The following is a 24,712-nucleotide window of genomic DNA, read 5'->3' on the forward strand; positions in this document are numbered from 1 at the left end:
AAGATTAAGTTTTAGATTGACCTAACTCCTTGGGGGTTCACGCTAAATTGCAGTCAGCTGAGCGGGCACCATAGGTAATTACCCCCTTACAGCTTTTAGTAGGCGGAACAGACGCTTAAGCCAGCCAAGCTGACAGTAATCTAGTGAGACTCCCCACAGGGATAGATCGATCTAAAAATCTATGGAAATGGGGTGTATAAGTTCAAATTGGTTTTTGTTTAGACTGATTTAACAAATGTTTTAATTTCAGTTAAATTTTTCAAAGCAGTCACAATTCAAGAATTCACAAAAACAAAATATAAAACTAAAATTTTATTTACGAATAAATGAAAATAAAAGTACAACTTGTTCAAAAAAATAATAAAATCCTTACTTTCATTCGAAAGTACATAAAGTTAAATAAATATAACAAAGTCCATCTAAACAGTTATAAAACAGTCTGGCAATTTTTTTTTTTTAGTTTTTGTTTTTGCCCTGAACCAATAAAACTAGCTCCATCTTGGCAGCCATTTCCTAGTTTGTCAAACACTAAATTTAAAACGTGAAATTGGATTATAAAAACATTTAAATCTAACATGAATGGTACATTTGTTAATCATTGTCAAAGTTAAATTACAACTATCTCCTTAATTCAGAGAACAATTACACAATATACTTAAATATTATTTTTTTTAAAACTCTAAACTCTAAAACTGACAAATTTTACAAGCATATTTGTCCTACAAGTTCACAAGAAAAAACTGCTCCATGCTGTTACACAGCCATTTCCGATTTTCTGAAATTGTTATTCATCAATGCATGAAAAGCAAAAGCTCTTGCTACAATTGCCCTTTCCCAGACAGAGAGAAATGTTCTGCATATCAGACTTTGGCCTGTAATCAATTCTCTTCATTTTTGGAGGACTTACCATTTGCCAGGGTTCATCATGCCAAAGTCGCTTTGGAGATCTGGCGTGTCCTTGCACACGATCTTCTGGGAATCTGAATTTTGATTTCTTGTCCAAATTCCTTCTGGTGATGCTTTCAGAATCACTAAATCCATAACGGTCAGTTTGAACCCTTCCACCACCTTTTGGCCTGGACTGGTCTTCACCAACTCGGTGTCTTGATCTTGAAACATTACCCTGCATACCAGTATCTGACTCCACTGGGTATCTGACACTACCAGGCTGTCTCTCTCTCTTCTTGACACGAGCCGTCTCATCTTCACTATACAACAACACATCATTTCCATCATGGTGAGCTCCAAGACCTCTGAGGTTTTTGCTGTAAAAGTTGCTTGGCACTTGACTCCGTTTCTCTTGCTTAGGATGACGTGGATCTTCAATGGTCTTCCTTTTACTTTCACCCCCAAAATTGGAATAATCTCCATCTTGTTCCAAGTTGTGTCTTGAGGACCCTCTTATACTCTTTAAAGTATTTGCAAAGGAGGTATCTTTTAAGGTTGACTCTTCACAGTCATATTTTGGCACACTTTGGGGTTTAATCCTATAAGAAACTTTTGAAAACAATCCAGCTGGTTGTTTATTTTTTGTACTTGAGCCTGCAGTGGTTTCTTTTTCTTCAGCTTGAACTGAATGTTGCTTGTCCTTCAGCTCCTGCTGCTTCCCCTGATCATCTTGTATACTTCTCCCTGCCAGAAATCTCCCTCTTGAATCTATCCTCTGCCCATTGGTTTTAAATTTAGGCTTTCCATTACCTGATGTTCCCATCTCCCTCTGCTGGTTTCTCTCTTTTACTGATGGTGCTCGGTGGATTTTCTCATTCCTTTGACCCTGTCCCATCTGTTCTTTACCAAACAATTGCTTTTTTGCAGCTTTTACTACCCCTTCTTGGTTAAGGCTTGCCTTTTCAAAATTCAAGTCATGTGAGTTGGATAGATCACGAGACTGATCAAGAGAATGTTTCACAAGAGTTCTGTCCATATCATCTTGGTCCTTCAAATCGTTGGTGCTCCAGGAGCATTCAACTATTTGCGCCTTCTCCTTCGATCCCATTGTGGCATCCAAGTCTAACAATTCCACACCATCAGAATCGTAGCTATTGTTACATTCGAGGTCGCTGTTCTCTGATTCTTCAAGGTCTGTTGAATATACCATACCTCCAAATCTGGAACTGGAATTGCTGATGGAAGATATGTCACTGGAGTCAATATGGAAAGAATCTTCATCTTCCTTGTTTGGGGTACTGGTGATGCTCTTGCGTCTGAACTTTGAAGTACCTATTTGCTTGTCAGGGGTGCCTGGATAAACAGGCTCACTACTGATTTGGGACTCGACCTTCTGATTTTTAGGTTTCCATGATTGGGGGAATGTGTCAAAGGACAGACTCTTGGATGACTTCTGACTAGGGGGTGAAACTCTTGGTGACAGCTGCCCACTGTCGTCTTGTTCTTGTTTCTTTGACTGAAAAGGTGATTGATATTTCTTGCTCTTAGTTTTGTATATTTTGTGTACATGGCTGTCCCTGTCCTTCTCCTCCCTAACGTGACTTGATATTGAATCAGCAATCACAGGCTGGACCCTCCTGTCATCCATCTCATCCAAAGTTGGCCGAGTATAACCAGCTGAGTCAGCTGTCACAGCAATCAATCTTCTCACTTCCTTTTTATCCTTCTTTGTGTTGGCATGCCCATTAGCCAATGCTGAAGAATACTCAAAACCAGCACCCTGAGTCTCATAAGATATTTCTTCCATGTTCACCGAAACATCCATCCCACTGTCCACAGATTCACATCCCAGATTTCCGTCTTGAAATCTGTGACCTAATTTCTTTGGTGAATGGTGTAGAGGTGTGTTTGGATCCCTTGAATAACCAGATGATAGTGGTGTGTTCAGCTGAAGCCGCTGTATGTACTCTGAGGGAGACTGTGCATCCGGAGCAAACCGGCCCGACGTTGGATTAATTTTACTCGACCTAGGAGTTTCATACCTCATGGTTGGAGTGACAGACCTTGCATGTGGAGTGAATGGTTTGGAGCTTGGAGTTGTTGACCTAGAGCTTGGTGTTGTTGACCTTGAAGTTGGAGTGAGTGACCTTGCCTTTGGACTGTGTGATCTTGAACTTGGAGAGCATGACCCTGGCATCAGAGTTGTTGACCTTGAAGTTGGTGTGAGTGACCTTGCCCCTGGACTGTGTGACCTTGAACTTGGAGTAAATGACCTTGGCACTAATGTATTTGATCTAGAGCCTGGAGTTGATGACCTTGAAGTTGGAGTAAGTGACCTTGCCCTTGGAGTATTTAACCTTGAACTTGGAGTACACGGTCCTGATATCAGAGTGTCTGGTCTTGAGCTTGGAGTTCTTGTCTTTTGCCTTGGTCTTGAAGTTGGAGTGCGGAACACGGGGCCTGACACTGTACATACGTTTGAATCAAACATGTCTCTGCTGCCATGAAGACTGACACCACTGCGACTACTGTTGCTGTTGTCACTTTGTCTCATCCATTTATCACTGCCATTGGTCAAACTTGGACTTGCTGGAACTGCCATTATTCTTGTTGACTCAGCCTGAGGATTCCACACAGGTGGCACAGCTTGATGTCTGTTGTTACAGTTTACTTTCTCAGTATCTGCTTGGGAAAGCCTTGTGGATTCAGCTTTAGGATTGCCAATAGCACCCCTTATCCCAGCAGAATGATTCTTCAAAATATCTGCAGGCTTCACCCAGGGAGGTTTGAAGCCGGCTCCTTCAGAGATCCTGGTAGACTCCATGATGGGACAGAACTGGTTGGAAGGAGGTTGAAATAGAGACCTTTCACTGATGCATTGATCTTCAAATTGCCTGTCAACATTTGCGAACAAGTTTGTATGCAATGTCATGTCAGAATGTTGATCTGATGCCGTGCTTTCTAAAACCAGTCTCTTCTTAGCGCTGAATTGGGCTCCTCTTGCTCCTGAAACACCACCTATGAATTTGGCAGGGGCACTCTGCCTGAGCTGATCCAGTTGGTTTTCGATTTGCCTTGATGTCGGTGTATTTGAAGCACTGCTGAACTTCAGACACTCGGTCTGCGTTGGCTGGGGATAGGTTGGGGTTACTTTGACAATGGCAGTTTCTTGGGTAAACTTGGGTGTAGTGAAGGGATTTGGACTACCTAAAAGAAAAGCAAAAATAGAGCCATGTATTTCATTTTTGTAAGTGTTAACAAATGATTGACAAAAAAAAGACAAACAAAAGCACTCCATTTCCAAGGTTTTTGAATGATTAAATTTTATCTACTCAAAAGGAATTATCTATGGAATGACTTCAATGTATCATTTTTGCACTTTTTTAAAAAAAATATTTATCATGCTTTAATTTTTATCACATGAATGGGATTTTTTTTTCTATATTCTTGACTTCAAACAGAAACGATGACCATATTTAAATATAACATGTGGACAACAATTGAAACCAATAAACACATTAATTATCATCTTTTAAATTTAGTGTTCATCAGTAAAACAAATTGCATGCATTCAACTTCATGTCATCAGACAGGCGCCACTAGGCCTACCTTGCCCAGAAGTATGTTGTTCCAAGGGGTCCATGACATAAGGCAATGGTGAGTGCATCAAGAAAGCCATCCCTTCAATGGTCAGCCGTGGTGACCTGTGAACTATCCCTACTGGAACCTTACCACTAGCAGCACCCAGTACCCGTGGACTGCAAGACACTGAGGTCTTGGCTCCATTGTGTCTGTTGTTTGCCATGTGGTGATTGTCTTTTGGAGAGGTTAATGGGAAAATTACCACAGCTGATGATTGCCTAAGAGACCTGTTGTCTTTATCATCTTGTTGGTATTGAAACTCCTCATGCTGCTGATACTGAAAATCTTCAGGCTGCTGATACTGAAACTCCCCATGCTGCTGATATTGAAACTCTTCATGCTGTTGATATTGAAACTCACCCACGGGAACACGCGAAGGAAGTTTGTTTTGCACTACAGTAAAAGTTGCATTTGTTCCAACACCAAATGGCTGCATTTGTGGTGTATTGACAGTGGTCATGCTGATATCCATGGCTTCTTCCTTCCCATGTTTGTATCTGCACACATCCTTCTCCCTCATACCCAAATCATACTTTTCTTCTGGGACACACTGCCAGACGGCTTCACGAGATTTCCGTTTATCTGTGGTGCTTTGTTTTGAATTCTCTCCTATAAACACCTGCCTTTTACTTATCAAGGACTCTGTGTGAACTACATGTGGAGGCTGCTCACCTGAGACTGATTCGCCAGCATTCAAAGTCTGAAAGTTTTGAGGGCTCACCGCCATTGGAGAATTGGAGGTTGTAATTTGAGGCGAGTTCATTGATACGGCGTCATACTCGTTCATATGTATGGATGTCAAAGCAGTTTCTTCTGAAAAGTAGGTCTCTTTCATTTTAGCAGTTCTATGGTTGTCCTTCCTTGGTGACTTAATCTCATTTCTACAATTTTCAAGCTCTGAGCTCTTTTTTTCTGAAGAGTCAAAGTTTTCAGATCTGGTGGAAGCTAAAAAGGGGGCTACCTCAACCATATTCTTTTTATAATAGTTTGATTTGGGTTTTCTGTCAAGCTTTGAGCTAGATGATGTCTTCTCTGGTGTAAACATGGAAATGAACAAGGGGTTAGTTGGACATGAATTTACAGGCTGTGGTGTTATCCTCCTTTTGGCAGTTAAGATTTGGCGTTTCTCTAAAATTTTCACCTGAAAACCAATGATTGTAATGTCAAAGCAATAAAACTAACACAACATAAGGAACATTAAGAATGAACTTTATATGCTGGTTCATATATTATAACAGACAAATGGATGTATTTTTAATTCATCAAGAAAAAGGCAATTATACATAAATATACTCTATATAGAAATATACGGTAAAACTGCAGCTTATTTTTTCCTGCATGACCTTGAAACCATGATACTCAGATTAACATAGATATCACTGATAACAACAAACAGTTTAATCAACAAGCAGAAACCGTCAACCCAAAATGACTTGTTTCTTAAATTACCTTCTCTTGTTTCTCTGTTTCTTGTGCATCCACTCTTTTTCTGCCAGAGCCTTTGGAATCTGATTTAGATGATCTATGTTCTGACACACCATCAACCACATCACCCTCAACTTCCCAGTTGTCCTGTTCAACGTCACTATCACTATCACATGAAATAAATATCTCTTCATCACTTGGCTCAGGTTCCTCTGCAACATCTTCGTTCTTAAGCTTTGAGTTTGAGGAAGTCTTCTTCAGTGTAAAAGTGTTATTATGAACAGTGGTCCCTGGAGACGAGTTTACAGCCTGTAGTGCTGCTCTTTTCTTAGCATTTAAACATTTCACCTACAAAACAATAATGGCTGTCTCAAATGTATAATCTTAAACAGTAAACACAAATGCTGGGTCACAAAGTATACTTGCTATGAATATGAAACAGAATCTGTCTTCTTTAATTCATGAAAGGAATGGCACTCAAGACAAAAGTTATATACTGTATTAGTAAAATTAGTTCTACCAAGCCAGCCTTGAATCCAATTGTCTTATAAAAAGAATGGTTCTATGAATTATCAGAAATATCAACCCAAAATGACCCGTTTTTAAATTTACCTTATCCTGTTTCTCTTGCACTTCTGCTCTTTTTCTACCAGAACCTTTGGAATCCGATTTAGATGATTTCTGGTCTGCCACACAATCAATACCATCATCCTCACTTTCCCACTGGTCTTGTTCATCCTCGCTGTCACTGTCACCAATACTCTCCCCGTCACTGGGCTCAGGTTCTCCTATGATACTTTCGTTCTCCAGGACTTTCGAAATAAAATCTTCAGCAATCTCTGGAATTTTCAAACATGATTAAAAAATTAATATAATTTAAAAGCAAAAGAAGTTTCTACAGGACAACTTCAGGTCTGTGGGGGGAGGGGGTCTTTATTTTTTAAAAGTGGAACTTTTTATTGTGAACCATACATCTTCACATAAAATAGATCAAATGATGATTAAAAGCAGACCTTTCACGTACCAAAGGGTGGTTTGTTGAACCTCCTCCCAGACATGCTAAAAACTTTTCATTTGGACCGGCAGTAATGAAAAATTTGGCAGACCGAATGGATTTTTGTCAGACCGAAAATCACTCTATTCGTTTGAGACAAATAGTACCAATACAATTAGGGTAGCTTACTTTGTTTCTGAATGTGATAGTTTTGAAAAGGAAGGAAAAAACGCTTTGGGTTTTATATAATTTTGAAGTATGTCAAAAGATGACTGTAAATTCAAAATTGCGGTTCTTAAAACTCTTGTCCTTTGGACCGACCAAGTCCAATTTTCTACCGGTCATGACCAATCGGACCCACAGTTTCAGCGTGTCTCTCCTCCACTCAAACTTCTAAGAATTTGGGATTAAAAAAATCAAATTTCTCCCATGATGGTAAAAAATTGCTTTAAACTGTTAGGGATTTTATAAACAATTGAAAAAAAACTCTGTTCAAAGTTGTCAAAGCAGGTTTTAAGTTAAATGTTAGCAATCATGATGAGGCTAATTTGAATTAAATACCAGATTTAACACATGTTACAGGCCATAATCTGAAACATGTAGGATGTTTCTTTAAACACTAGTGTGACTGTGGATGGTATTTAGGAAGGAATTTTCTCGCACCTTTAGCAAAATACTTTTTCAACCATAATGAATATAAAACAACGGCTCCCACATTTCAGGTTACTGTAGTAATCTCAGATCATGGCCTATAAGGACATATCAAGCACTTCTTTGTGATATATACCTTCCTCTGCTGTTCCCCGTACTGTGCTCTCATCATGCAGTGATCTCATGAGAGACTCCTCTTGATCCAAGGAATCAAAGACTGAGCTACTAAACTTGCTACTGCTCTGAAATTTAGAACAGTTTCTCTTCTGCTTTACTTTATAGGGCTTAAAACCAGGATTCAACTATATATAAACATTTCTTGATTGGGTTTTTAATCAGCACAATTACAAAAAGAAATATCATGAAAAGAAAATACGAGCTATTTCAATGTGATGCAACACTAATACCAATTATCAAGGTACCAAAATATTCCCTATTGCTAGACTGACTTTTACTTATGTGATCACCCTTAAAAGTTCCTCATGATTACTTGTTCAGCCATAATTGTCCATAAACAAGTAAGCACACACTGTGCACATATATATTGCATGCAGGACATTTCATTCCTACCAGTGTATGAAATTAGACCTAATGACAGACCGCAACACAGAATTAATGATACTAGTATAAATAAAGAAATATTCAAATTACCTTGCTGTTTTCGCCAGAAGCAAATCCAGATTCATTTGGATCAAATGCCAATGGCAGCTTTGCTACAAAAAGAAACTCTGGTAAATTTATATTGAAAGCCTATGTGTTTATACCAATGGACACTTTATCACTCACACTCTATCACAATCATATAACATCAGTACACGGCTCATTAAGAAATCTGATCAGACATACTGCACTTAAATATTAATGTATAATTAAAGGTATCTCCTCCATTTGGTAGCAAATAACTCTGACATAAAAAGTAGAGAAGACAATTTAAATACTAGTAAGAGCATTGATCATTTGTTTATATAAATATGACAATAAATATTTTACCTCTGCCCTTCACTGAAGCAAGCTGTGTTTGTCCAAAAGCTTGGGCTTTTTTAATTTTTTTCAGTCGTCCTGTAAATGTTGCTAAATTATGTTATTATCGTAATATAGGATAGACAGGCATCTGTTTAATGTTTAAATTTAGATTTCTACCTTCATGGTATCAAGTCTTTCCTGATTATCAAAACATGAAAACAACATAATTATTCTGCTTTTGCTTGTTAAAAAGCAGTATTCTTTTGTTTTTTCTTCAATTTTCCACCCATTTTATATTACAAAATTCATGCTGACCTTTAACAGTGTGTGTGTGTGTGTGTGTGCGTGTGTGTGTAATTCAACATGGAAATATGAAAGCTTACTTACCAACTTCATTTTCAATTACAAAACTTTCAAGATCAATGATATCATCTCTATGAAAAGGCTTATTATACTGAAAAAAAGAACTGTATGATAATGAATTATGCAACAAGAAATCTTAAGTAGAAAACAACCAAGTTCATGGTTAAGATAGAATAATTATAGTAATACATCCCCATCCTGACATCACTAGTAAATATATAAACAAGGCAGCAAAGCTGTCAAATGTACAGACAAAAAACAGAAAAAAAAGATGCAAAAGAGGTCATTTTGTCAATTTTGATGCAACAATAAATAATGCTTATAATAGCAGTCAGTCAACACTGATTTTTCATTATGCACAACAGGTAACATGGTCAATAACAGGAGCAGATCCAGAAATATTTTTGACAGTATTCTAAAGTATCTTTATTGATCCATCTTCCATTTTGATGGTCTTCCAAAAGAAAAAAATAGATACCCATCAATATAAAAAATCTAACTGTCTTCCAGGAGACCCAGAAGATGGGTCTCAATCCACCCCTTCAATTAGATTATAGTTTCATGACCATGAGAGTTAAAATTCACATGATGAAAGTCCCAATATAAGAAAAATGATGACAGTGCATAAAATAATATTACCAGTGTTTAAAGACATGAATACCAATACAACTGCTTACGTGGAAATACAGAAATTGTGCAGAGCCTCAGGTGGATGGGAAAGTCACATCTTAAAAATGCCAGTGTTGGAGAAGAAATTAAAAAGAAAACAACAAAAATATAATCTAATGAAGCTGCTATTCAGTGCTTCCTTATTATGGACACTGTTATCTAGCAGAGAGCTTAACCTTTGGGAGTTTACAGGGAAATATCAACAAGTGTGATTTATGAAATCTCATTTAATGGCCACTTAATCAGGCAAATGAGTTTATAGCACTAAACTTAGCCTAGTGAATACCCAAGGGGAATTTACAGACTGACCACACAAATTTGTCCCATAAGACACAGCTTAAGAAAAGCACAAAACAATAATGCACAAAAATAGGAGACTGCCAATTCTGATGCAATAGTACATTATGTTTAACTGCACAGTCAATATCAAATTTTAATTATGCAGAACAGGTAACAACGACGAAAGTAAAAGCATAAGGCTTCAGGTCCATCAAAGTTCAAATTTACAATTAGAAAGAGCCAGAATGAGAAAAATGAAAATTTAACACAAAATTGCATAAATTCAATAATAAACTAGAGGATCAGAGAGGCGATACCGCCTCCGAATATTGTACCACCAGCTGGAGCAAGCGCATTCGTATAGACCCCCACATATACAAAATAAGGAACACAGCCACCAGTCTTGTGCTTGACAAGCTGTAAAAATGCAATCAACAAGAATTTTCAAAATATGCAAAAAATATATATATTACTAAAAATGGTACAATCAAAGTTAAGTTCATCGTAAGGTAGGTCAAAGGTCAATTCCAAGGTCACAGTAAATTGCCAGTATATGACTTCCTATTCAACTTCAATAGTAACTATGGGCCTATCTCTGCCAGGTTTGGAGTTAAAAGAGAAAGAAATTAGCAGAGTTCAGTTCATGATAATAAGTAGGTCAAAGGTCAATTTCAAGGTCACACTTAGATTGCCAGTATAAGACTTCCTATTCACGTTCAATAGTAACTATGGACCTATCTCTGCCAGTTTTGGAGATAAAGGGGAAGCAAAATATGCAAAGTTCAGTTCATGGTGAAAAGTAGGTCAAAGGTCAATTTTTAGGTCACTTTTAGATTGCCAGTATATGTCTTCCTATTCAACTTCAATAGAGACTATGGACCTATCTCTGCCAGTTTTGGAGATAAAAGGGAATCAAATTTTGCAAAGTTCAGTTCATGGTGAAAAGTAGGTCAAAGGTCAATTTTAAGGTCACATGTAGATTGCCAGTATATGACTTCCTATTCAACTTCAATAGAGACTATGGACCTATCTCTGCCAGTTTTGGAGATAAAAGGGAAGCAAAATTTGCAAAGTTCAGTTCATGGTGAAAAGTAGGTCAAAGGTCAATTTTAAGGTCACATTTAGATTGCCAGTATATGTCTTCCTATTCAACTTCAATAGTAACTATGGACCTATCTCTGCCAGTTTTGGAGATATAAGGGACTAAATGTTATAATTTTGGAGTTACCATAATGTGCCATAAATTTCCTACAGAAAAAATTAATTAAAATAAAGAAAAGGTCATTTTGGTCAAAATTCTTGAAATGGGAGGTGCTCTGAAGTTCCAGATGTTCAAATTTGATGAAATAATGTCATTTTTGACCACAAGTTGTCTGCTTTGCCAAGCCTTATGTTTTATTTTTCCGGAGTTCAAAATTTATTATCCATTACCGTACTGCACATTTTGCTTTCACCACCAATATGTACTTTTTGATACAGCGTAACTCGAAAACCGTATGGAATACAAAAAAACGGAGACCACCTCCAGTGTTCTGCTTTACATGCTCTACAAAATGCAAAAAAGAATGGGTGTCTGGCATTAACGGTTCCCGATTTAGAGACAGTTTTCAGTTTCGATATCTTATGGCCGCTAATTCCGTGAAAATGCACCGATTGACCCCAAATTCACGGAGATGAAAGATGACCTGAAGGGTAACACTTTCCATTAATATTATTAGTTAAGTCTGTGTGGTGTCTGAATAAGACCGCAAATAATTTTTTTTTCGGCAAAAATTTTGTTTTTTTGAAAATTTTGGCCCGTTTGACCTTGAAATAAAGGTCAAAGGTCAAATCCAAGGGCATATTTGAAATCTACACATATGACTTTTGGAAAGCTGTCTGTAGAAATTTTTCCCATAATTCCTTCCGTAGGGGAGATAATTAGCATTTAATTTTGCCATTTTTGGACAAGGGTGCATTGCAATGAGTGCCACACCTAGACCCCAATACCGACAAAGCCCAAATTTTACGTGGAACGAGTTGAGATTATAGGTGACCTAAATCCAAGAGATGGGTATGGAGGCCATTACCGTCTAGGAGGAGAAGCGGTAACGGTGACTTGGCGGCGGAGCCGCAGGAGCCGCAGGAGCCGGCGGAGCCGGCGGAGCCGCAGGAGCCGGCGGAACATACGGGTCGGGACTAAAACCATGTGTACCGCCAGCGCCTACGCTGGTGGTACAATGATAACCCAATTGAGCTGGCTTTCTAATTTGAACTGCATGCCAATCCTAAAAATCATACTTGTAAGTTAAACACAATAATAGGTAACACAGTTTTCTTTCCATAATGTTTGCAGAAGCAGTACAAAAATATTTTTGTCAATTTTGATGTAACATTACATAATAATTTATAGAATAATGATCACCAATTTTTTATTATTGACTATGAATAGCAAGGACATGTAGAAAATTTGATTACCATTCGGCTTCATGTCCATGGGAGTTCTGAGTCCCACAATGAATATGCCAAAAAGATAATAATGAATATTTCACTAGACTGCTTTTCCAACTTTTTTTGAAAGATTGAGTCGTAAGTAACATGATTTTCCCATAATGGTCATCATGGCAGCAACACCAAAAATTATGTTTTCTTCTATTTTGATGCAACATTACATAATGTTTAACAGCATAATGACCATCAATTTTTAATAATAAAATATTAGTATCATGGATATTCAGAAAATGTGACTAGCAAAGGTCTTCAAGCCCGTGGAGGTTCTAAGTCACACCTTGAAAATGACAATAAATGAATAATTAAATTTTCACAAAAAACTGTTTTATTGCCAGAAAAATTTACCAAACAGACTGCATTGCCTACTGAAGCTATATTTTAGTCCCATGTTTCTTTCCTGTAAGTTTGAGAACAGTGAGTGATATGATTTTCCTTAAATGATCATATGTCCAACTAAGAAAATTGATGAGATGGGAAAAGTATCAATAGAACAGTGTTAATTGTGTTTTCTTCTATTTTGATGCAACATTACATAATGCTTAACAGCATAATGACCATCAATTTTTAATAATAAAATATACATCATGGATTTTCAGAAAATGTGACTAGTATGGGTCTTCAAGCCCGTGGAGGTTCTAAGTTGCACCTTGAAATTGCCAATATGTGAAAAATTAAATTTTCACAAAAAAACTGTTTAATTGCCAGAAAATTTTACCAAACAGACTGCATTGCCTACTGAAGCTGTATGTTAGACCCATGTTTCTTTCCTGTAAGTTTGAGAACAGTAAGTGACATGATTTTCCTTAAATGGTCATCATGGGAGCAGTGCCCAAAATAGGGGTTTCTTCAAATTTTGATGCAATATTACATAATGTTTAACAGCATAATGACCATCAATTTTTAATTATAAGATATTAGTATCACGGATATTCAGAAAATGTGACTAGCAAAGGTCTTCAGGCCCATGGAACTTCAAAGTCACATCTTGAAAATGCCAAAATGTAAACAAGACAGCACTGTTCTGAAATGGGTTTAGTTCCATTTTTAACACTTTTTTAACATAAAACAAAATAAACATTTTACTGCCATTTTTATATGGCCAACTAAAAAAATTGATGAGATGGGAAAAGTATCAATAGAACAGTGTTAAATGTCCAATTTCCTCCATTCTGAGATTCTGAACATAGTGGAGGATTGAATCTGACAAACTGCAATGATATGAGTTTATTTCCATTTTTGACACTTTATTACACATTACATGATAACAAGTTTACCATGTTTTTTACATAATCAACTAACAATGTTGTAAAGATGCAGGAAATATCAAACAAACACTTTTACGCATCTTATTAGTTCAATAATGAGACTGTTAACATGCCTAATAATTGAATCTGAGGAAATGTGAAAAAACAGTATAACTTCTAAAATAATGGCCCGCTTATGCTGATTTTTGAACTCAACCTGCGTTTTAGTAAGATTGACAACTTCTGTGAGTATAATGACAATTGGCCAATCCGTTTTTCTTATATTGTGTTATCAGTGTTGCATTTATATTGAAAAAAGTGAAAAAAACAGCATAAATTCCCTAAAAATGGCCCAATCATGCTGATTTTTGAACTTGACCTGCGTATTATGAATATTCATCAGTTCTGTAAGTTTCAAGCCAAAAGGTAAAAGGGTTTTCCACTTATCGTGTTATCGGTGCTGTATATATGCTGAAAAAAGTGAAAAAAACAGCATAACTTCCCTACAAGTGACCCGATCATGCTGATTTTCGAACTTGACCTGCGTATTATGAATATTCATCAGTTCTGTAAGTTTCAAGCCAAAAGGTGAAATGGTTTTCCACTTATCGTGTTATCGGTGCTGCATATATGATGAAAAAAGTGAAAAAACAGCATAACTTCCCAAAAAATGGCCCGATCATGCTGATTTTCGAACTTGACCTGCGTATTATGAATATTCATCAGTATTGTAAGTTTCAAACCAAAAGGTAAAATGGTTTTCCACTCATCGTGTTATCGGTGCTGCATATATGCTGAAAAAAGTGAAAAAACAGCATAACTTCCCTACAAGTGACCCGATCATGCTGATTTTCGAACTTGACCTGCATATTATAAATATTCATCAATTCTGTAAGTTTCAAGCTGAAATAAAAAACAGTTTTCCACTTATCGTGTTATCGGTAAAAGTGCACGGCGACGACGGCAACGACGGCGACGGCGACGACAGACGCAGATGATGGCTATATGTACAGACACATCTGTGTCTGTACATAAAAACAGCATAAATTCCCTAATAGTGACCCGATCATGCTGATTTTCGAACTCGACCTGCGTATTATGAATATTCATCAGTTCTGTAAGTTTCAAGTCAAAAGGTAAAATGGTTTTCCACTTATCGTGTTATCGGTGCTGCATATATGCTGAAAAAAGTGAAAAAACAGCATAAATTCCCTAATAGTGACCCGATCATGCTGATTTTCGAACTTGACCTGCGTATTATGAATATTCATCAGTTCTGCAAGTTTCAAGTCAAAAGGTAAAATGGTTTTCCACTTATCGTGTTATCGGTAAAAGTGCACGGCGACGGCGACGACAGACGCAGATGATGGCTATATGTACAGACACATCTGTGTCTGTACATAAAAAGGGGAGACATGAAAATAATTCATATGTAACATTTGCCAAATGCGCAGTTGTGCAAATAGTTTCAAACTGAAAAATCATCAAAAATATACCTTTTAAGTCATCAAGATTCATATCTCTCAATTTTGGTTTGAACAACTGAACTTCAAATAATTTTGATCTTCAATCAGAAAATAAGTTTAAATAAAGTTTCATTTTATTTGGCAGTTATCTGCAAAATACAGAAGTGAGATGTTCCCATTTAGGCTGTGTACGTATTTCTGCAAGGACACATAATGCCAGGTCAGAAAATTTTCTTTCCTGCAACAGTCCTCAATTAAAAGTTGTCTTCTACACCTTTTGCCTTTTCTTAAATGCTATCAGTATTTATAATTAACATAATAATTAACATATCACAGTTTAAAACATTGTTAAAATCATCAACTTTTTAAGTTTTAACATTTTATTATTCCAAAAATGTCTAATGAATTTTAAATAAAATAACACTACAACACACAGAACTTATGAAGAAATGCATATACTTGTTTTCATGTATCAGAAATATCTTAAAATAGCACAAATATATCCGAGTGAGTTTTTTCTCAAGGTTATTTTCGTCGATGAGAGAGACTCAGAGAGAGAGGCCGAAGAGAGACCAGATAGAGAAAGATCAGATGGTACGGGTGCTTGAAGAAATGAGCTAAGTTAGCAGATCTGACTCACCTTGTCTATAATTGCTTCAAGATTAGTCCTGTACCGTCGAGCCGATATGATAGTTCCATGAGCAATATACCTGGGATCCCGTTTACTGACTTCAAACCTACCCGCCATGCTCCAAATTCGACCTTTGGACGCTACCAATGGGTACGCAATTTTTAACGACTTTATTTACTATGTATAATTGCAAATGTAATGGTTTGTATTGAACTGACTAAAATATGGACATATTTAGGAGGAAAATGTTTTACATTATTTGGTTTCAAATCAACTCAAGATGGTAATATTTATTCGGTATGTCGTAATATGTGACCTAATTTCCCCCAATACGTAACATTTACCAGAAAGGATGGCAGCGGTGTTGAAGAGGGGTGCAACATTTCGAGGTAATTTAACGAAAAAAAGATGACTTAAAAGTAAGCCAAATGTGTAACACACAGAGAGGTTATATGTGATGCCTAAATGAGGTAAATGAAGGCGTCATTCGAAATGTAAAATTTATTTACCATCACGTTCATTCCTCCTGGAAGTTTGTTGACGTTTGAGTCAGTTTGGGACGTTTACTGTTGAGACACAGGGCTGTTCTACCTGAGTGATCGCTTGTAATGTTGGTCAAGACGTGATGAATAGCAGGTTCGAGCCAGTGAAATTAGGTCAAGTTAACAAACGAGGCCTATTATTACTATCAACATTGTTTTCCTTATTTTGATATCGGCTAACTGTAACAAATTAAGAAACGCCGGGTCAAATGAGGTCATTTATACTGATTATCATTTGTGAAATGAAATAACTTATATTTGAAAAATATTTTAACCTCCAAAACTTAATCTAAAATATATATGTAAATGGGCAAAGTTATTTTATGTAGACATTAAGATAAGAAAGATTAGTAGTTAGTTTATGAAGGTGTTTGGGGGGCACCTTGTATAACCAGTAGTAACTAGTGGGGACCAGTCTGTCCTTGTATAAACTAGCATTGTTGCTGGGTGGGAATGAAGGGGGGGTGGGGGGGGGGGCAGGGGCTGGGTGCTTTTACTTGTGAATATTTTTAATGAATAGATTAGTTGAACTAAATAAAATAACAGGTATGAAGCAAAGGAGAACTGTTTAATTATATCCAAAGTATTTTACCAGCAGAGGTTTCTGTGCACACCTTTAGGGCCACTGCTTAGAAGACTTACTATTAACTGCACACCAGCACCACAAAACCTACATTTTTATAATCAAATGACTTAATTCCCATGTAATTATTGTGTGTTTTCTGTTTAGTATTAAGGTATCTCCACAGACAGTATTCCACAGAGCAGGCTTTGCCAAAGATCACCACACATTACACAGTGGTGCCTAGGGAAATGGACCCAAGATGGAAAGGTGGGTTCACTGGGCAGATTGGCACTCCATAAGCAAAATATCAGGTTAACTGCATTTTTTTCTTGCAAATTTGCTGTAATATGGCTGAAAAGTATCAGCAATATTTTTTTCTTGCTGCAAACTTTTCATTTTGCTTAGGGAAGTGTGTTTACAACTACATGTACACAGAGAGAATGGTGACGGGTATTAAATGTTGTATTATGACTGTTGTTGACTTATCTTGTATCATGTTCACATTTCAGATATCTGTACATTTGACAGCTTTGCTGCCTTGATGTGTTTCAGATATCTCTATGGAGAGGTTTGCAGACGAGGCTGACGTAGTGATTGTCGGAGGAGGACCTGCAGGACTCGCAGCAGCCTGTCGAATAAAGCAGCTAGCCAATGAAAAAGGAACAGAAATCAGAGTTTGTGTTTTGGAAAAGGCTGCGGAAATAGGTGAAGCACCTGTTTTATAAAAGACTAATTCATATTTTTATGTAGTATTTATATTTTAAGTTTGTATGGGACTGAGGGTTATTATAATGATAATAATTCTCAATAGAATATTTTTATGTCTGATGACAGTTTTATTATATAGATGCTTTGACATTGTGACTAGGATAAGACTGGGGCCAGCAGCATTTAAGTGAAATCAAGCAGGCAAATTACTTAGAAATGTGCTAAACACTGTATCCATCTCTTTCAAAAATGAATTTTTTTCTCAGTTTGATTTGCATCCTTGAATAACTTTGTTATTTGCCTAAGTAACCTTGTCCTTGTACCTTAACTTTTGATGTTGTCAAATGTGAATATTGTCGAAAATTTTTTTCGTTGAAGAGCAGTTTTACAATTACTTCTTATAAACTACTTTGAATTAGACAGAATATTACTGTTTATGAATGTAGTGACTGAATGAGATTTTCTCCAACATACAACTAAGTTGTAGTCAACTGTCATTCCAGGCGGCCACACCCTCTCAGGAGCATGTATAGAGCCCAAGGCAATAGAAGAACTCTTCCCTGACTGGAAAGAAAGAGGGGTAGGTGCCCTCAAACTGCTCAATATGACTGAAACTATGTACAGCATGTTGCATATGGCTGGGCATTGAGTAAAACAATTGCTGATAATACCAGAAATTCCCTTAGCTAAATTTTTGTAAGAAATGATTTAAATTGTGTATGTGTATTTGAATAAAGAGAAAATGTTTTCCACTTTTGTCATGCTGGTGTCACAGTGGTGTGTGTGTGTATGGGTGTATGTGTGTGTTTTTGTTCCAAATTATGCAGTAGCTTAAAGTCATAATAACTCTTCGTTTTGGCCAAAAATTGGATTTTCCTGGAGTAAACGGCAATTTTCCCGTACTCACCAATGGTCGGCGACCCCATTCCTGCATTCAAAGTTAATCCAGGGTTTTTTTCCTAAACGTACGTTTTTTTGTTAAAATCTCTTAAGTGATTTTAACTGACGGAGCCCTCTCTAACATAGCATATCGAGCGGGGTTTTCTGATGACCTACTTAAAACCACGGGAAAAGCAGACAACAACAACACTTTATTGCAATAAAATAAGATTCATACGATATAATCGTCTTAATTGCTCATATTCACAACGTGTGCAGTTCTGGGCTTTTTGTTATCCGACACACTGTACAAAAACTAGCAACTTACGTCTGAGGATTGTGTCATGCGCCTCTGTTATTTTGGTTTCGACTGCACGCGAGAATCCGCGTGATGCGCCAAAATCCTTGGCAACGAATGCCTTGATGACCGGGAAAAAAGGCACCGAAAGCCCTATTGACAAGCAGAGTTTTTAGTTTTACTACAATAACAGCCGTTTTAGTGGTGAAATGCAATATAATATATTTCCGTGTGTTGTTTAGAATGTATTTCTTGCGAATTTTGAATCTCAAAGGAAGAGTTATTATTGCTTTAATAAAAAGCACCATTTGATTACTGGTATGTTATTTTGTAACAGAAACAACTTTTTATGAAGTTGGTATACCAAAACTCCATGACAGTATGTGTATCTATACATATGCTAAACAACAACAAAATAAAAACAAACTGTAAAATTGATTGTTATTTGTACTTGGTCTTAGTTGTAGAATTGTGTTAATCTATATCTTTGGTGTCATTATACAGGCTCCTTTCCACACCCCAGTAACAGAAGACAAATTTTCTTTTTTGACTAAATCTTCCAGGATACCTATTCCTGTATTTAGAGGTTAGTGTATTACTCACAGTAAAAGCTTTCATTTCATAATCCTTGAGAATTACAAGGGTTAATACATTTCTTCCTTTTCATATGAAAAAAAATATATTTGTAATCTTTCCAATATCTGTTTTATTTTTCTTAACATTTGTAATAATATTATAATTTTATTTTAAAGATGTTAGTTTTTAGAAATCTCGAAAATTAAAAAATGTATTACGCCTAATAAATAAAATGTATTAGGAATCCACATACATCCATTTGTTAGTTCATATTATGTAGCCATGTTCTGTCCAATCCAGGGATGCCGATGGATAACCATGGTAACTATATAGTCAGACTGGGTAATGTAGTTCGCTGGCTAGGAGAGCAGGCAGAAGAGTTAGGAGTAGAGGTCTACCCTGGATTTGCTGCTTCTGAGGTATTTCATTACAAAGAATTTTCTCCTTCATCTCCAGAGATTCTTATTACTTTGTAGATTAGTTCATATCTAGACTATTTACTATTGGGTTTACTTTGATTTAATCTGTAAGGTTTGACTCCAACATTAAAAGCAAAGGGGGCAATTATTGGGACATATTAAAGCAATGCTCCATACAAGTTAAAAGCCTCACATTAAAACACTCCAAAACTTTATATAACACTGCATAATAACCTTGTTGCAGGTTTTGTTCCATGAGGATGGTAGTGTTAGAGGTATAGCAACCAATGATGTGGGGATTTACAAGGATGGATCCCCTAAGGTAATTGAAATTTAAATTCTTAAAATTGCAGTGAACATTAGATGATAGGATATTTGCCTACTTACCACAGCTATTGCCTTTATTTTCTTTGACGTTAAAGGGTACACACACACACACACACACACACACACACACACACACACACACACACACGTCCATCTCCATATTACTCTGTAGTCCATAGTAACTGTATAATTTATAATAATGTCTACTCTTTCAACTCTTTCAATATATTTTTTAATACAGTGTAGATGTCTGTTTTCTGATCTTGCATATGTTTTACATATTTTCTGTTTAGGAATCTTTTGAAAGAGGCATGGAGTTTCAGGCCAAATGTACCATATTTGCTGAGGGTTGTCACGGCCATCTTTCCAAACAACTTTTTAATAAGTTTGATCTCAGGAAGGACTGTGAACCACAGACGTACGCCATTGGTCTCAAGGAATTATGGGAAGTGACACCAGAACAGCATCATCCTGGGCGAGTAGAACACACCGTAGGATGGCCTTTGGTAATGTCATCTTATATCTCATCTTATATCACTTGTAATATTTTTATATGTTTAATAGATTTTGCTGTTGTTCTGATTTTAAAATCAGTATTTTATCATATTTCACTTCTTTCAAAATTTCATTGAAATTCCCTATCAGTTGCCACAAGTATCTTACATTGAAATTGTTTTTTTGTTTTTTTTTTAATTTGTTTAAGAAACAACTTTTGTTAATAAGAAACATTTGCTCAAACCAGTTTAATGAGATTACCTAACACAAAGTAGTTTCATATGTGACATTCAACTGAGCTAAATCCCTGTTCCTGTTTCCAGGACCGTAACACATACGGAGGTTCTTTTATATATCACTTAGGAGAGGACGCCCCACTAGTATCAGTAGGATATGTGGTAAGACCACCACTTGCTGCCCATGATTATACTGCTTTTAATCATTTATTTATTTATGGTAAACTTCAAGTATTATTTACAGTGAATCTTTTACTGCTCGAGTTAGTCAAGTTTGATGTGAAGGACCTATAAAAAAGTTGTTTTGTGACAATTGAGCTTGTTGAATTGCCTGATTTAAACAGTGCATACAGTTGATAAGAAGTAAGCCACTGTTTTTATGATCATGATTGATTTTGTTCAAAGTCTGATATATTTAATATTTTCAGGTTGCTCTAGATTATGAAAATCCATACATCAGTCCTTTCAAGGAGTTTCAGAGGTTTAAGCATCACCCTTACATAGAGAAGATATTTAAGGGAGGCAAGAGGCTGGCCTATGGAGCTAGAGCTCTGAATGAGGGTGGGATACAGGTAAGTGTAAAATTCACTAGTCTTGTATGTGCACGCAGACATGCACACGAACACTCACACTCGGGTTGCATTTCATGGTAACAATTATGGTTGTATGGTTTTAGCTCATAATTTACTATTGAAATATAAATTTCTTGCAATTGAAAAAAAAAATGTGAATTATTTTTGAACTTCTTACAGATATTCCAGGATTGTCAAAAATGCACAAATAATTGTGCCCCTTCACATCATTGCGTATACAAATGCCTTATTCATTAATATTTTTCCTTTCCTTTCCTATAGAATTTAATATTTTTGCAAATAAAAAGGGAAGAAATCCTCAAATGGGAGGAGGCTCTTCCCCCTGTATTAAGATATAAATTTCTCTGACCATGGTCTTTCCCCTGTATTAAGATATAAATTCCTCTGACTATGGTCACTATCATTCCAGAGTGTACCGCGGCTGACATTTCCAGGTGGTTGTATAGTGGGCTGTGCGGCCGGGTTTATCAACGTCCCCAAGGTCAAGGGTTCCCACAATGCCGTGGCCAGTGGAAGGATGGCGGGAGAGGCTGTGTTTGACGTGATTACAGATGAGAACCACAAGTCAGAGACGGCAGGTAATAAATGTGTAAAATTCATTGGGAACTCTCTGAATCATATTGTGATATTGGTATTTTCATGGTAAGTTGTGATTTTGATAGTAACCAAGTTAGATAGAATGGATGTGAACTTATTTTACAAGACATCTTAAGGGTAGGTTATATGGTTGTGTCTGATTAATGAATGTGATTTTGAACAAAGCAAATATTTAGATGTTAATATATAATATTGTCATTTTTAAGTTGGCAAGACTTGAAACTCATTTTAATTCAAAGGTGCACTTCTTTAATTATAATTCAAAGCATGAATTAGTAAATTGAACATGTACAGTTGAATTGCAGTTAATTTCATTGTTTTTTAATTAATTGCTTTATATTACAATGAAAATAGGACTTGAACCATTGGCTTATGAACAGCGCCTTAGGGACAGTTGGGTGTGGAAAGAATTGTATGCAGTGAGGAACGTCCGCCCCTCTTTCCACTCACCCCTGGGGTTATATGGGGGTATGGCCTATACTGGACTGTTCTGTGTACTGTTGAGAGGCAAGGAACCCTGGACACTCTCACACGGAGGTATGCACAGCGTGTGTGTGTGTGTGTGTTTGTGTGCGTGTGTGTGTGTGTGTGTGTGTGAGAGAGAGAGTGAGAGAGATGAAAGATGCACATAAGTTTAGCAATGCGATGGAATCATCAGTTTTATGTGGAAAGGAATGTTGTGGTTGTGATTCTTTGGAGAAAAACACTTGACTTGAGGTTGTGACCACTGCTTTTGTATGAGTCAAGTCCAAGAGTCTTTGATTTGGAGGTTGTTAGAATTGAAATATTGGATATGGCTTTGCAAAAATTTGTTTGGCAACAGATACGCACAACTAAAGTAGATATGGAAAAAAAAGATTTTAAGTTTTAGTACACATTTTCTCCATCATATTCAAAGGTGCAGACCACAGTCGACTTAAACCAGCTAAAGAGTTCAAAGAGATTGAGTACCCTAAGCCTGACGGTGAGATCAGTTTTGACCTCCTCAGCTCAGTGGCGCTAACAGGAACCAATCATGACCATGACCAGCCTGCTCATCTTACCCTCATGGACGACTCTGTACCTGTCAATACTAACCTGGCGACATATGACGGACCAGAACAGAGGTTTTGTCCTGCAGGTAAGGGATAGCATGATATTTTTTTAAAACAATTTTTGTTCCTATTAAAAGGATATCAGATGTAATAGAAATTTAGAATCGTTAATTTTCCATTTGGTAGGTGATAGTTTAGTATTGTTTTTGCAATTTGGTGTTGAGGTTTCATTTTATGGTCAAAAGTAATAGAGAAATAATTAAAAAAAAAAAAAAGAGAGAACCATTGCGTTTCATTTGCATTGCATATTATAGACAATGTAAATAGACAGAAATCTACTCTCCAGAAATTGAACTGAAACCTCTTTAAAAGTATACATTAAAAGAAATTTGTTTGAATTCGAATGATTAAATTAAAATGCTACTTGGCACCTTTTCTTCTTGATGATATATTTAAAGATTTCCACCTTGCAAATGTAAGATAATGATAGAGGCTTTGGTAAATAACGATGTTTTTTTGTTTTTTTTTTCATTTAATAATCCTCCAGGAGTATATGAATATGTGGAGACAGAAGACGGGTCAGGAAAAAGACTACAGATCAACGCACAAAATTGTATCCACTGTAAAACTTGTGACATTAAGGACCCCACTCAGAACATCAACTGGGTGACCCCCCAGGGGGGAGAGGGGCCTGCATATAATGGCATGTAGGACCCAGGGGTGGAACACTGGGGATGGGGGGGGGGGGACTTGTATAATGGACCAAGGCAGAAAGTGAGTCAGTGAACACATCAGGGTGAAAGACATGGATAAAAGAGTATACTGAGGGGAGACTACACCACAATATGGAGATGGATGCATATTAACATATTGTATAGTATTTCTTTGAACAGTTATGATCCATTTTCATGATGAAATATTAATTAGGGTCTAAGTAATAATGCATGTGTCAAGTTTTGGATTGAGGAACATCTCACAAACTGTTTGAGAGGGAGACACTTTGTAACAAGTTGTAATTAGGATAAGAAAATGGATGCCCGTTATCTTGGATGCTATTGTTTGATATTGAATGAACAATGTGAATTTCAAATTCAATGACTATTTTATGTTTGCATGATGTTGTAAGAAAGTTCAATTTTCTGTTATATTCCAATTTTATAATACATACTCTGTATCGCCCATTATAAATATGATAAAGTTTTTTTCAATAGATATGCATTAATGTTAAATTGTTCTCGAATAAGTAGATATTTTAGTGAAAGGATGTGATTGAAAAGTTAAATTAAACACTAATAAGATGAAGTCAATAAAACAAACTCGATGGAATTTTATCATTTTATCATTATTAAAATTAAAAAAATTGCGTTTGATGATTAGTAAGAGTAAGGGTGGGCGGGTCAGTAACGGCGCAGTCGGTAGCATGCAAGGCTGCAAAAACAAATCCGATTCGGTGGGTTAATCAGCAAGAAAAGTTTTTTTTTTCAGAAGTCACGTTGCCGCTCGCTATTACTTAACCCATTTCACCATTGCTTTTGTGCTCTTTCCCTCTTGAACCCCTAATTATCAAGACTGTTCGGATGATCATACAGTACCCGGGGCAACTCCACAGTCGTCACTTCAAACGGCAAAGACTGCTCAAAACTAAAACCGTCAAGGTGTGAACCGCTTTGGCTATCGATTTTAACTGCAGATATAGACGTGTATATCCAAATTACCCTGAGTGTCAGAGCAACGTAAA

General features: G+C 36.6%; 2 protein-coding genes across 3 annotated transcripts; one reads left to right on the plus strand and one right to left on the minus strand.

Annotated features, from left to right (window-relative positions):
• Positions 1-299: 299 nt before the first annotated feature.
• On the minus strand, positions 300-15,839 carry LOC106156701 (uncharacterized). The gene is made up of 9 exons (XM_013532087.2): positions 15,715-15,839; positions 8,951-9,017; positions 8,591-8,659; positions 8,252-8,313; positions 7,737-7,842; positions 6,568-6,794; positions 5,980-6,303; positions 4,498-5,671; positions 300-4,095 (listed from the first exon to the last, which is right to left on the minus strand). Exons 1-9 carry the CDS (start codon positions 15,820-15,822, stop codon positions 785-787), a joined length of 5,448 nt encoding a protein of 1,815 aa, XP_013387541.2. The 5' UTR covers positions 15,823-15,839; the 3' UTR covers positions 300-784.
• Positions 15,710-24,300, plus strand: LOC106156702 (electron transfer flavoprotein-ubiquinone oxidoreductase, mitochondrial). Of its 2 annotated transcripts, none has more exons than XM_087007812.1 (14): positions 15,710-15,855; positions 16,978-17,079; positions 17,365-17,517; positions 18,024-18,100; positions 19,202-19,283; positions 19,574-19,692; positions 19,937-20,014; positions 20,313-20,525; positions 20,838-20,912; positions 21,179-21,322; positions 21,753-21,921; positions 22,295-22,477; positions 22,839-23,060; positions 23,522-24,300. In XM_087007812.1, exons 1-14 carry the CDS (start codon positions 15,852-15,854, stop codon positions 23,683-23,685), a joined length of 1,785 nt encoding a protein of 594 aa, XP_086863938.1. In that variant the 5' UTR covers positions 15,710-15,851; the 3' UTR covers positions 23,686-24,300. The 2 variants fall into 2 exon arrangements, with proteins under 2 accessions (XP_086863938.1, XP_013387542.2); XM_013532088.3 differs by lacking the exon at positions 15,710-15,855 and adding an exon at positions 15,945-16,094.
• Positions 24,301-24,712: the final 412 nt, after the last annotated feature.

Source organism: Lingula anatina, chromosome 3, assembly GCF_051362555.1.
Source record: "Lingula anatina isolate TDL-2025a chromosome 3, LinAna3.0, whole genome shotgun sequence".
In the NCBI taxonomy this organism is placed as follows: Eukaryota; Metazoa; Brachiopoda; class Lingulata; order Lingulida; family Lingulidae; genus Lingula; species Lingula anatina.

Excerpts from the sequence above, each read along its gene's own strand:
- LOC106156701 (XM_013532087.2), bottom strand. The coding sequence starts at position 15,822 with ATGGCGGGTAGGTTTGAAGTCAGTAAACGGGATCCCAGGTATATTGCT. Across the intron at positions 6,304-6,567 it reads TGCAAGAGAAACAGGATAAG|GTGAAATGTTTAAATGCTAA; the intron begins GTAAATTTAAAA and ends ATTGTTTTGTAG. Across the intron at positions 4,096-4,497 it reads ACAACATACTTCTGGGCAAG|GTAGTCCAAATCCCTTCACT; the intron begins GTAGGCCTAGTG and ends CTTTTCTTTTAG.
- LOC106156702 (XM_013532088.3), top strand. The coding sequence starts at position 16,058 with ATGGCAGCGGTGTTGAAGAGGGGTGCAACATTTCGAG. Across the intron at positions 17,518-18,023 it reads GGAAAAGGCTGCGGAAATAG|GCGGCCACACCCTCTCAGGA; the intron begins GTGAAGCACCTG and ends CTGTCATTCCAG. Across the intron at positions 20,015-20,312 it reads ACAAGGATGGATCCCCTAAG|GAATCTTTTGAAAGAGGCAT; the intron begins GTAATTGAAATT and ends TTTTCTGTTTAG.